General features: G+C 46.1%; 1 protein-coding gene across 2 annotated transcripts; it reads right to left on the minus strand.

Moving 5' to 3' along the window:
• Positions 1 to 60: 60 nt before the first annotated feature.
• vps37c (VPS37C subunit of ESCRT-I) lies at positions 61 to 8,910 on the minus strand. 2 transcript variants are annotated; one of them, XM_005753374.2, is made up of 5 exons: positions 8,313 to 8,910; positions 7,604 to 7,713; positions 5,446 to 5,617; positions 3,284 to 3,366; positions 61 to 1,135 (listed from the first exon to the last, which is right to left on the minus strand). In XM_005753374.2, exons 2-5 carry the CDS (start codon positions 7,694 to 7,696, stop codon positions 419 to 421), a joined length of 1,065 nt encoding a protein of 354 aa, XP_005753431.1. In that variant the 5' UTR covers positions 7,697 to 7,713; positions 8,313 to 8,910; the 3' UTR covers positions 61 to 418. The 2 variants fall into 2 exon arrangements, with proteins under 2 accessions (XP_005753431.1, XP_005753430.1); XM_005753373.2 differs by having other exon boundaries at positions 8,103 to 8,909.
• Between the last annotated feature and the right edge of the window lie 4,808 nt (positions 8,911 to 13,718).

The raw sequence follows: 13,718 nt of genomic DNA on the forward strand, positions 1-13,718 counted from the left end.
CACTTGTGTCTATAAGGACTTTCTGATTGCCAAACACACACACACACACACACACACACACACACACACACACACACACACACACAAATGACATGGAAGAGGAGGGAGGAGACAACGATGTGCAGAAGGAAGAAGGTGAGTGAGCCAGAGACAGTGTTTGAACGCTTAAACACAAACGCAACAACCTGAGACCAGAGTAGGGGGAGTTGGTGGGTCGACAAAGGAAGGGCAAAGAAATAAACAGAGACAGACTGATATTAGAGAAATAGTGCAACAAAGTAAAGCGAGAGACCTCTTGAGTCTGGGAGCATCGGAGAAAGGACAGGGCGAGGAGAGCAGGAGTGAGGGAAGAGAAAATGGTGAGACAGCAAAGGAGGAAAGATTTAAGAAGAAGAGAGACAGCGGAGCAGCAGTGCTTTCAGGAGTACGGCTGTGGAACTCCATATCCCGGTCTGTACATGGGTCTCCCTGTTGCTGACTGAGAATTGGAATAGGCTGGCCCAGATGGGTAGCTGTAGCCCCCGTAGCTGTAGGAGGCCGGGTAGGGCGCAGGGCCACTCTGAGCGTGGCTCGGGGTGTACTGGCCAAATGCTGAGCCCGGATGTGGCGAAGGAAAGGAGGGCTGGGCCGGGTAAGGGCAGCTGGCCGAAGCTGGGGGCCCAAAAGGGGGGCTAGGGCCAGAGTAGCTCCCTGCCGGAGGGAAAGCTGAAGTGGGACCTGGGTAAGGAGGGAACTGTGACGGGGCATTGGCTGGAACAGAACCTGCTGCTGCCACTACAGCAGGAGGAGTAGGGCCCGACACGGGGTACGGACTGTAGGGGAGCCCAGATGAGCCCCCTGCAGACGAGGACACGGGCTGAGAGGCGTTCTGAGGTTTGGAACTCGGCTGCTGTTGATTCGTCGTCGTTGCTGTTGTTGTCTGTTGATCCCACGGTGACAGCGGGGTGGCAGAGTCCTCTTTCAGGCATGCTGACGACGTCATGGCGGTGGCATTGCCCTCGCTCCTCTGTCGCAGGATTTCTTGGAGTTTCTCTATCCGTACGCGTCTTTTGTGAGCGAGTGAGCGCAGGGAGAGGAATCGGTCGAGGAAGGAGTCCAGCGGAAGAGATCCCTCCAGAAACTCATCTGCTAGAGCCTGCGGGACGAGACAGGTAAGACAAATGAGCGGTGCTTACTGCTGAGCAGGTATCAAACTACCTCTAAGGTCAAATTACTTGTAGTAGCCACAGACTAATGATGTGCTGCGGGGTGGGACCCACTGCTTCACAACCTGCACAATGTGACAGCACCCTGAAAACAAGCCCACAGCCTGCCACAGCCCAGATAAACAGCAGCCGCTGTTAAAGGAAGTGCAAAATCCTTCAAAGTAAAAGCATTTCTAGTTCGGATAGGTCTGCACTGCTGAGCTGCCCAACTAGATAACACAGTGTGCCCAGGGGCGCACTTAGTCCAGCTAGTCTTTAGTTGAATTTCCTGATGAATGAAGCAACTAATCCAAAACACAGCACGGAGACACGAGCTGTTCGGGCGACTGGACGAATATACCGACTATCGCCGATAGGCTGAGCCCATGAGTAGGTTTGCTAATAATAATGTAGGTAATAGAAGCAGTCAACAGAAATGCAAATAATAGCGCTGTTTTAACAACACCCTCTTTCATCTGCGATGCCCCTCCTCACAGGGCACTCAGATGCTTGTTGGAGCTGCAGAAGCTGGTGACAGCCTAACACACTCAGCTGGATGGTGGACGCGTGCATGCTCCTCTAAGTTAGTCGTGTTTGAGGACTTTGCTCACACTATACGTCTGCACGAGTGACACACCGCTGTGGTTACATCCTTAGGTTTACCTTTTTCATCCCAAATTGGTGATTGGCGAGTCAATGAGGGGTCATCACGACAAACACGATTGCATGACAGACAGTCAAAATCTCTGAAATGTCTCTGTCAGCGTATTTTGGGCAGTTTGTCCAAAGTTCGTTCGTTCTGCGCTCCAGATTTTAATGGCGTTAATCACGTTAATGCAGCGTTAACGCTGACAGCCATAATTGTTTTTGGAAATGAGTTCGTCCATGTTTGGACTTCTGTGTTGTAAACACGCAAATCAGTCCGTGCATAATTACATTGCTCCGCCCATCACAAAGCCTGCGCATGCGTAAATATATCGCCCAACCCTAGTGTCCACCATGCTGTCACAAACAGGTGGGTCGCATATTTACAGGCATCAGTGAGTGTGGCTGAGTAAAGAGGAGGAGCAGAGTCATCAGGAGGTCACGTGGACCCTCACGCTCGCTGCCTGATGGTGACGTTTACGTCAGTCACATCTGACTGGAGCATAGTGAGCTCGTGGGAAGTAGAATCCCAGCTCACCCATCCATCGCTGCTTTTCAGGGGGTGGGTACCATAGGCAGCAGCTCAGACGCTCTTCCACGGGGACAACAAAGCGTTCCCAGCTTTTGTCTGATCACTTCAGTGAAAGCTGACCACATCCTGACACCTGTGGCTGCAGCTCAGCTGGCAGAGCAGGTCACCTACTAACCAGATGGTTGGTGGTTTGATCCCAGTCTGCATGCCAAATATCCTCGGGCAAGAAACTAACTCCACGTTGCTTTCTGATGCATCCATCGGAGTGTGAATGTGTCCATAACTTTTTATGAAGAGAAACTAACTTTACACTGGCGTAGACGTTCACAGGCTGAGACCTTCTGAACCAAAGACATCATCTGATGGTGATTTGTGTGATTCCAAAACCTGCATTGATGTGTCAGCATTAATGGGCTCTTCACTCAGGAGCAAATTCACCGTACCATGTGCACTAACGCACAGCCAATCATGGCTACAGAATGCATCGTGTAATGATATCATACCAGGTTGTCTGTCTGCTCCATCTCAGAGATGGCGGCATCAAAAATCATTTTGATTGGTCAGACCACAGAACAGTCCAGTTAATCTGAAACAGCCTCAAAAATCCAACTTAAAACTCAGTGTTTCATCGAATGGTACATGCATTAGTGGGTGAAGCAGGAAACGCTGCTCCTGAGCCCACACACTGACTTCCACCACGCTGTCATGTCTGCATGCATGCAGAGACTCATAGGAAACAACACATCCCATCTTCAGGAAACTCTTTAATCTATTCGTGATCGTCGGCGTTTAGAACCCAACTTTAAACTGTTGCCTTTCGCTCATATTACCTGAACATGCTGAGCCCACGTTAAAAACATTGACGCGTCTGCCTTTACGTTAAACGATGCACCTGCAACATGTTTGACAGTCGAACACTGACCTCTGACTCTTCTTCTGTTTTGCTGCCCTCTGTCTGTAGTCTTGAGAACAGCGCTTCTGGAGACACCTGACCTGCCATGCCATCTGAGGGGAGCAAGAGTTAGAAAGAGACCGAGTATGAGCCTGGGCGTGTCTGATGATGGAAACATTAAACGCTCAGACTGATGAGAGCTGTGGACTCACATTATTATAATGGATTAAAAACACAGGCAAACTGAGAGGCATGCTGGGAAATTCCCACCTGTGTGTCCCACAAATAGACTTTACCTGGGTGGGCTGCACAGGTAAAAGTCCAGCTGCTAAGGACAGAGATTCTGCAGACTGTTTCCAAACGAACGTTCAATAACGGTGCTGAAGTGCACACTTTCAGCTTTGAATCAAGAGGGTTTATACACATTCTGAACGAACCATTTTACACACAGTGCCTCGCTCACTCTGGCTCGGTGGCTGTACACAGACTCAATACTGCCATGGTCCCCTCATGTATCGATCCATCTATCTGGCAGCTCCACCTGCACAGCGGTGGAGGAAGAACTACGACTCACTGCAACACTGCACATTCATCTGGTGCCAGTTTATTAGGATTTGTATGTATTGGGCACATAAAGACTCAGCTCTCTGAAGCTGGCGCTCCCTCTGTTTTTAAACACAGACACAGATAACCATGTACTGTCGCACAATGAGCCACTGTCAAATCACCAGCTAACCTGCCAAGCAGGTTTTTCAACAGGTTCGAACTGGGAACCTTCCTTCACTGAGGTGACTGTTTATTACCGACTCACTCTTGAAACTCCGTCTGACTATCAGGTCCATGAGGTTCGTCCCACCCAGTCTTAGTTTGGCCCATGGTACATGGCTGGCGTTTATATGGTGTTTTTCACTCTCACCTAACACTTCAAGGACATTTGAACTTTGAGCTGCATCCATGAACACATTTAACAGTCTCACATGCAAACCTAGATGGATGCATGAAAGAGTACCTGGGGTATCTTCTCCAAAGGCACTTCAAACATACAGATGCAGAAGAGAAATAATAAAATCCTGAGTCACATAAAGGCTTTCAGGGGCCACGGTGAGGGATGGGTCCAGTGCCCACACTGTGTGTACTACTACCACACCCAGGGCACTGGCACTGCCAGCCTCATACTAGGAGCACCTGTGGTATAAATGTGAAACTCTTTTCAGAAAGGCTGACCTCTCATTTTGAGGTCAAGGTCACCGGGATTCAGAGTCATCTGAGACTTTCATTTTAGTAGATGTCAAACTCACTTTACATCATCGCCTGACCCCGACCAGTGACACTCCCCTTTGTGCGTTTAACTACACATTAAATGATAAAGAAACGCTGCTGTAGTAAATGATGCACGGCTCTGACATTTTCAGAAATAAATGTGTAAAATGACACCAAGTGTACCTATGTAAAAAAAGAAAGTCCTATAACAGACGGAAAAATAGGAGCAGTTTGACAACAACACCCCATCAGGTGAAAAACAAAGAAACGCTTCTGAGTGACACTTCAGGTCACTTACTAACCAGAAGGTCGGTAGTTCGATCGCTGCCTCCTGCAGTCTGCACGCCAAGATACTCAACCAGGTTCAAGTTCATCCATCAGAGTGTGAGTGTGTGTGAATGTTGTAGTAAGAGCTCAGAGAGAGTAGAAGAGTGCTGTACGTGAATCAGTCCAGTTCCCATTTCAGACATTTATAGTCAACGTCCAAAAAGACAAATCTACTTGGGGCGATCGTGGCTCAAGAGTTGGGAGTTCGTCTTGTAATTGGAAGGTTGCCGGTTCGAGCCCCGGCTTGAACAGTCTCGGTCGTTGTGTCCTTGGGCAAGACACTTCACCCGTTGCCTACTGGTGGTGGTCAGAGGGCCCGGTGGCGCCAGTGTCCGGCAGCCTCGCCTCTGTCAGTGCGCCCCAGGGTGGCTGTGGCTACAATGCAGCTGCCATCACCAGTGTGTGAATGTGTGGATGACTGGATATGTAAAGCGCTTTGGGGTCCTTAGGGACTAGAAAAGCACTATATAAATACAGGCCATTTACCATTTTACTTTAACCTTTTTTGACAATCAGTGGCTTTTATGTGATCATCGCACGTGATGAAAACTCACTCAGTGAGTCAGGTGCAGTCAGTAGTGTGCAGTGTTCATCCCTCCCCCTACCTTTCAGGGAGCAGTGCTGTCTATAGGTTTCTCTGACTGCCTCTAGTTGAGAATATCTCTCCACCAGCAGCTCCTTCTGCGACTCCAAGCGAGGCTTCATGTCCAGGTTTTGCTCAGCCAGGCTGCGATTTGATGCCAAAGCCATTTCTCTCTCCAGCTGGATGTTCTGGATCTGAAACAAAAGCATGTGATGCAATGGGAATTATAACTTTAAGTGTCGGCATCAAACACGTGTCTGTGTAGATCCTTCAGTGTGTCTGCATCACCACATATACAAGTACTGAAATGTGGCGTTTAGTAAGCCTCAGCAGTCTTCTCTAAAAGACCGAACGATGGACTGACTTGGTGTAAGGATGTCAGCAGATTCTCCTCGTGTAGAACATAGAGTCATATCAAAAGCACTACTGCAACCACAGCGACTAACACAGGAGCCTCGTGTGTGCTGCAAACGAGCCGGATTCTCCATCTTGCTCTTGGCGTGTAAAATAACTGCAGTAAATAAGTTTGTTAGGCTGACATAAGTGTGTGCGTGTCCTGTTCCTGTACTGTGAGTACGCGTCACAGCTGAGGCATATCTTTACAGTTTTAACACGAGCCTGTGTCTTTGTGTGTACAGCCCTGCGATGTGAAACAGCTGAACAACATTCCTAACGCTGCGTTCAGTCAAGTCAAGACCAGGATCCGGCCCTGGACTGGACTTTGGTGGCATCAGTGGGACAGCTCTGCTGTCTGTCCGCTCTCTGCACAGCTCATCAGTTTTATCTGACTGCTGTTTTTCATGCGTGAGTACATAATGTTTATTATTTTGTGACGCACATATACAGCTATGGGGACATTTTTTCCACGATTACGACCCCAAAAACATCACACGACTTTCACAACAGTCTTAATATGAGACGACTAGAACTCAAAGGAAACTGTGTCGCAGCGTCATTATTTACTGACTCAATATTACACATTCGTCAGTGGAAAACGTCTGTTGGCCTCTGGGATTAGCAGCATGTTTGAAAGTGTCACTGCAGTCAGGCTGGCATAAAGAGTTGCCCAAAAAGCCTTCACCTCATTTCTTTCCATTTTGCTTCCACGCAGTCAGACGCGTCATTTTCAAAGTGAGCAACAGTTCTCAGGCTTTTCTTTGGACACTGGCTGTTTTCAGTACTTGTACCTGATCATGTTCAGGGGAATGTTATTTGGTTTGTTAAGCCACCTAACTCTGACCTATAAATCACTCAAGCAGAAAAATCGGCTCACTCAAGGGATGAACCAGTATTGTGTCTGCACACAACAGGCAGCTTAGCAAAGTTAGAAATGTCATCTTCAGGCACTTTGTTGCTAGCAGCATGCCACAAAGCACGTCATTTCTTCCCATTCCTCCCAGTTGAAGTTATGAAAACTTAACACAGCGTGACAACCGACAAAGTGACTCTCTACAAGCTTTAACCTGAAACCCTGCTCTGTCTTGGTGTGCACTCAGTCCTTAAAAATCGGATTAAACTGGATGACAAATGAAGAAATGGCAGATAAACCACTGATACTCCTCTCACAGGTGACTGTGTTGTCTCTGTTCACCTTGAGTAGCTCAGGTTTCTGCAAGCTTGTGTCAAATCAGCAGTTCAATGTCAGTATCTAACCTAATGATTTCAGGAGATCTGCCATCATTTGAAATCATCAGAACACTTTCACAAAACAAAACACCTGAAGTATTCTGGACTCAGTTTGAACCAGCTCAGAGATAAGGGGACATGAGTCAGTCATTTGAAATAGGAGGTGATGAAGGACACGAAGTTCCTCGGAACAACTCAACAATTTTGCATGACTGCAAACAAAGCAAAGGTTACAGGGACAAAGGCAAATCCCTATTTGCTCACTTCTAGGACAATTATAATAACTCCTAACTTTATTATTTTGAAGAAGAAAAGTACCACACAACTACTGAACATTTAAAACTAAAATGCTTCCCACTGACCGCCTCGTCTTTGTCACTTTTCACTGAGCTGATGTAACCTTGGCAGAAAGACTTTATAGACCGTTTGAGATTTAAATTAGAAACCGGTTGTAGGGTCACTGCAATGCCACATAATCAAACTCCTGACTTCTCATTAAGGGAATTTAATCGGCGTTTCGACAAAGGGGAAGAAGAATGAAGCACCAGTTTCACCTCATCGGACTCCAGAGCCATCGATTCCACCCTCTCCGGACTGTCCAGGAGCTCCTGTAGCTCTGATTGGCTGAGGTCCTGAAGCTTCTCCATTTGATTTGCCAGGATGGCTGTCCAACATAAACAAATCAGGAAAGAGACATTAGAAACGCTCGTTAGAGACAGAAAGTTGACATTTACAATCTCCGAGCAGCCATGAGCCGCTCTGAGGCAGCCCGGAAAATCAAGAAAACACCAACCACGTCCCTCGCTGCTGTTCCCTAAAGAAAGTCACCACGATGTAGGCGATATATGAAAACTGCACTTAGTTATTTTCCCGCAATATGCCATTAGACAAATTATAATACAACAAATTAGCCAATGACGGCTAACAGCTAGCTAGCATAATAAAAGCGCAGTACAAACATATGGAGGCAAGTGACTGTAGGCCCCAAAACACAACAAGCTGTCTGGGCGCACAGTGAAGCGAGAACACGGGTGAAAATGAGCCGGTACTTACACGACGCTAGCAAACCAAATTCAGTGCGGCACAGAGTGGCGGTGACATCCAACAGCACCTATTTATTCCAACTGACAGGTGACGTGACACGTCCTCGGGATCTGTAATCTGCCCCGGCTCGATCCACACACACAAACACCAACCGCTTTGTTTCCGACGCCCTTTGGCCGCAAAGCTATCTACTGCTAATCGACCGACGTCCAATCTCACCTGACGGCTCGGCGCTAAGCGATACGATGACAACAGTCGCTATGATCGCAATGTCAGGCACTCAGCTACCGTCAACTTCGAAGGAAGCTCAGCGATTTGGTGCTCAAAACCGGAGCTTAGAGTCACCCCCTCAGTCCTGACGACGACTGTCAAACGCCGGTGTCTTCCGAAGATGCCTACTTTAATAAACACTCGACTACAGTCGACAAAATGCTAGAATGGAGGAAGAATTTCGCTGGAAATAGGAAAGTTTCACTCCACACTGACAGAAACCGCCGCCATTTTTGGAAGCCTACACGAATTGCGGGTGGTATTCGGACAAATCCCGAACATTCTGAATACAGCGCTCGTGAACTTTAATTACATCGACGTTTGTATGTATAAATGCTTCCCGATAATTATTATTTCTGGGCACACTTGGATGTAATTATTTTAACTGTGTCCGTTTTCCCTAGTGTGTCCCCCATAAGGCAGGGTAATGGTACAGTCCGGTGCTCAGCTGATATAAGGGAAACCCCTGCGTGACGGTAATGTTCCGTCCTCTGCTGTGATGTCCACTTTCCGCAGCGGCAAAAACACCACTGAATCCATAAAAGCGAGCTCTCACGTATTTGGCTCGTATTGCAGGCGGGTTTGTGAGCAGTAATAGCTATTAATACTAATAATAACGTATTGTAGTACTTTTTCGAGACTTGTCTTCAAATGTTATGTTTTCCTAACTCAGTGGTTCCCAAACTTTTTTGCCAGGCCCCCCTTTGTTTTACAAGAAAAATGTTCACGCCACCCCCGCGCGCGCACATGCACGCGCAAACACACACACGCCCATATTTTGCTCCATTGCGGTTTATTTCACACCTCAAACATTTAGGAAACAATTAACTAAATACAGGTAATCTGCAGGTAGTAATAAAATAAACTACTAACTCTTTTACGCTGCGTCCGCACCTACACGGGTGATTTTGAAAACGTAAACGGCGTTTCGAATCACCGAAAACGGAGATTTTTTTAAAACTCATTTTTTGCGTTTTACATGTGGACGAGGAATACAGAGTTCGTCATGCAACTGCAAGACTCAGCAGTCCATCTGCATCTAAAGGTCAAAGGTCACTCTTTCGAGGATGCCAATGTTCACATTTTGGACAGAGAGGACAGATGGTTTGAAAGAGGAGTGAAAGAAGCATCTATGTCCACTGTGAGCGACCATCTTTGAACAGAGGCGGGGTTTACGACACCAACTGTCTGCCATCTATAATCCAGTGTTGAGATCCTCCCCAGACGCCTTAACGCCCACTCACATCCTGGGCCATCTGACCTCAGGAAATCACATGATAGGGTGGGGCCAGGTTTCACAATGAGCTCACCTGAAACTCTGGCTGATTGGGACCCACACCCAGTTTCACACCTTGGCTCAGGCGATTAGAGGATCATCAGGGGTCCTTTTGTCCCTCTGTGGGGGGAAACTCCCACTGGGTTTATATCTGGGGCTCTCCACCATTTGAGCTTAGAACTGAAGAAGCTTCTCAGATGAGAGGTGAAACGTCTTCAAGCAACATCTTCATTTGCATTTCTGAAACTATTTGTTGAACACTGAACTTACCAAAAGAAAAAAAACAGACTGAACATACCTTCTTAAATAAAACCAAATAAAACCTAATTAGAATGACTAATTGAACTCAATGCCACTTTTGTCCTTCTTTGTTAGGCACAAGCCAAAATGTCCCATCCCACCACATCCCAAACACATGCTCTGTTACTGGTTGACAGCTGATATTTTGCTGTGTGGTTAGCTTTACAGAAACCCTCCCTTCTACACATTGGTGAGTGAAACTGTAGGTTTCTATGTTACTCGGCAGTAATTAGCACGATTCTGTGTCCACACAGTTTAATGATATTCAACTTAAATGAATTATGTTGAACTGAGAAAACACTGGGTGACAATGGGAAGGGAAAAGTTTGTTTTAACAGGAAGAATAACTTTGGACACATTAAATAAAATGTAAAGAGGAAAACTGCAAAACCATCCCCTTAAGTAACAGCAGTGACACAGTGCACACGTTATTTCCTCTGGAATCAGAGATAAGCTTGTTGAAAGTGTCAGTGTTATTAATGTTACAACACTAATGCTGAAGTATTGCGCATTCTTGATTTTGCAGGGATATAATAACCTGAGCTCTTTCCCTGTGGATGATGAGAGTTTTTGTAACCATGGTTACTCATTGTCACGCACACCCGTGTACAGCACTCTGAGCAGCTGCATGATTTCAGGTTTACACCATCACAGATGTGTTCGCCTGTCCCTCTGACCTTCTGTCGTACTTCATTAGGAATGAATAAACAACTTCGAAGCACTGAGAGCCTCTGATTCACTTACACAAGTTTGCATTAGAGCCAGAGGCAGCTCCGTCTCACCTCACGTTTGTCTTTCTCGTTTACTTTTTTAAATAATTCTTATAACCACTGTTGAAGTCTTTTAGCTACCTAATCACCACCAAATCAGCCGGCTTTGCAGCACAGCTGCCGGAGTCCTGCACAGTGTTGAACCCAGTTTGTCACCACTCACAGTTTACAACAGTAAACATATAACATAAAGCTCACAGTTATACTCAGCTGGTATTGATTTCTTTGATTAGGGTAGTTTGGTGAGACAGAGATGGAAGTGTTTCAAATGTGACTTTGCCCGTGATAACCAGAGATAAATGGATTCTGTCCTTTGATAAAGACCTGGGGCTATTCAGAAAGTTTCCTGTGGCTAAAGACGTGCTGATTCAAAGGATAACCTTCACTCACTGGTAACACTGGAGTGTAAAAAGTTAATCCTGTCTGTAAAACCAGTTTTGCAACGTTCTACCACAAAACTGTACAGGTTACTCTACACACAGCTGGCAGATGTAAAGGAAAAGAGCATCAGTGCTTGTGCAGCCTAACTGCTAATCCCTGGGTAACTTCAGAAGATCAAGCCACTTCCAACATAATGGATTAAAGTAGAAATACATCCATCTTTTAACAGCCTATCCAGTACGTGCTTATGAAATTGCAGACACGGTTTCACATAAAGCTGCAGAAGTAAAATATAAATTAGTAACAATACACTAAATGTTTACTCTACAGGAATACATGCAGGGAAATTCTAGTTCAAAGTAAAGTGTAAATATGAAGGATTTTTCTGTATTATTTTATGTGTACTTTCCTGCAGTGAAAGCTACTGCGACATCATCTATTAGTCCTGTTTTAAGGGAAGGATATGACGAAGAGGGCGGGTCTGACTGAAACTGTTTGCCCATTTCCTGATGACCTGTCAATCATAAATCGTCAGTCTAGATTAGATTAGATGAAACTTTATTCATCCCTCGGGTGGGTTCCTCCGGGAAATTCAGTTTGTGTAATATAATGTAATATAAGCTTCCATTGTGAAACATAGTATCAGTACAGAATGCAGGTTTAGGCGCTTTGCATTTTTGCACCGCGAAGCTATCGCAATGTTTCTGTTTTATGTGATTTTTTTGTTTGTTTCCTTTGGTGTTTGGTATAGAAGTCATATCCTTTAATCCTTAAACACAGCTCTAACCATCTCTGTTTTATTTGTTTATTTTACTTTATTATTCACATTATTATCTGTGCCTGTGACTGTCCAGGCAAAGAAGAAGGCCAAGCCACCTCGGCTCGGACCACAACCCCCAGGAGAGCAGGCCAGCAACCATCCAAAACGAGCAACGCCGAGTGGGGAACGGTAGGAGGTGAATCCCCACCCCCACTCTCAATGACAGTTTCTCACAGGGACCGAGGCTCAGTGAGCCTCCAACCCAGATCTAGCTACAGACACACAGAAGCTGCACAAAGACATCCACCACACCCTGTGATTTGAGGATGGACAGGTGCTCCAACCAACCCTGGTCCCAGACAGGGTTGAAAAATGGGAAATGGAGACAGATGGACACACAGCGCGGCCATCAAATCCATGTGCATCGCCCTACGTAGCTTGTGCTCCTCCCGCTCATACCTTGTGTGTGAGTGATGTGTTTTCAGAGGAAGTGGGGAAAGGAAAGGGTTCAGGATGTTTAAGACTCCCAGAAGGAGAGAGCCAGCACAAAGAGTCATATTTCCTATATACCACCCACTGAGAGAGAACCCAGAGCCCGTGTCAGCAGCATCCCAGGCCATCGCTGCACCCAAGAACCCACAAGAAACCTAGAAGGTGGGAAAACTGACAGAATGAATGAGATGACAAAGAGAGCAGAAATGAGCTTTGTCTAAAGGGTGGCAGATCTCACCCAAAGAGGACTAGCCACCCTTCAGTCATCCAAGAGGTGCTCAGAGTAGAGCCCAAAAAACAGCTGAGGTAGTTTGGGAATCAGGGGGAGGTGTTCGGGTGCCTGGGTTTTCAGTTTTGTGTTATTTATGAACTTTGATATCATTTCTAGTCTTTGGTTTCTTTATTAGAGCTCTGTCTTCTGGTTTCTGTGTTCCACAGTTACTCCCCTGGCTGCTGTGTCCCCTTGTCAAGTCCGCGTCTCTGTGTTATGTTTCCTGTTTCACTTTGAAGTCCGTGTCTCAGGTTATTGTTGCAGGTTTTGCTTCCCCTGTCTCGTTAGCTCTGATTTGCCCCAGCTGTGTTTCCCTTCTGTCTCTCATTCACTGGCTGTGTCCGAATTCAGGGGAAGGAAGCAAGGTCCCGCGGTTTTCCATGTATTGCCGCTTACATACAGCTAATTTAGATTTTTTCGAATTGGTGATATGTTGTGGGGAACAAAGACCAAATGCTTAATTTATGAAAATGAGGAGAAAACGTTCACCTCTTCACTGGGGTGAAGAACTGGGCCGCTACGGCGTGGATGTACAAGAATAAATCACTTTACACATCATATTCATATGAGTACGGTCCCATTAACCCTCATGCTGCACAGCAGCAGTCCCCCAACCTTTGGTGCGCCACAGACTGGTTTATGTCAGACACGGAGCCTTTAAGGTGTCGCGGATAAATACAACCACATAACATGATCCGACCAAGACAAAAACTGTTGTATTTTGTAAATATAATAATAAACGTGAATGTACTGTGTAATTGTGTAACTTTATTAGCAGCGTCCTCCTGAAATGCGCCAACATTGACAGTAACATCCTCCTCTCTGCCGCTTAATGCTCTCTGGTCGCTATGGTAACGTGTAAATATGTCTTTCAAAATAAGACGCACAACTACAACAAGGGAAAAGACCCAGGGAAACCGAGTTAACAAACCCTGAAAACCATAAATTTCACAGCGGAGCCTCAACTCTCGTGGCCCGGTACCAAACGACTGTCATGGTCCTGGGTCTTTTGACCCAGCGTTTTTAGTTTGAGTTTATTTTGTTCATTAGGTTATCTAAGTTCATTTGGTTATTAGACTCCTTGTGTTTTCTTCCCCTGTATTTA

This window comes from Pundamilia nyererei, unplaced genomic scaffold, assembly GCF_000239375.1.
Source record: "Pundamilia nyererei isolate P.nyererei 1_Seehausen unplaced genomic scaffold, PunNye1.0 scaffold00424, whole genome shotgun sequence".
NCBI lineage: Eukaryota > Metazoa > Chordata > Actinopteri > Cichliformes > Cichlidae > Pundamilia > Pundamilia nyererei.

Coding starts and splice junctions, on each gene's coding strand:
- vps37c (XM_005753374.2), bottom strand. CDS start 7,696: ATGGAGAAGCTTCAGGACCTCAGCCAATCAGAGCTACAGGAGCTCCTG. Junction 5,618..7,603: donor TGGCTCTGGAGTCCGATGAG/GTGAAACTGGTG, acceptor CTTTTGTTTCAG/ATCCAGAACATCCAGCTGGA. Junction 3,367..5,445: donor ACAGCACTGCTCCCTGAAAG/GTAGGGGGAGGG, acceptor TGCTCCCCTCAG/ATGGCATGGCAGGTCAGGTG.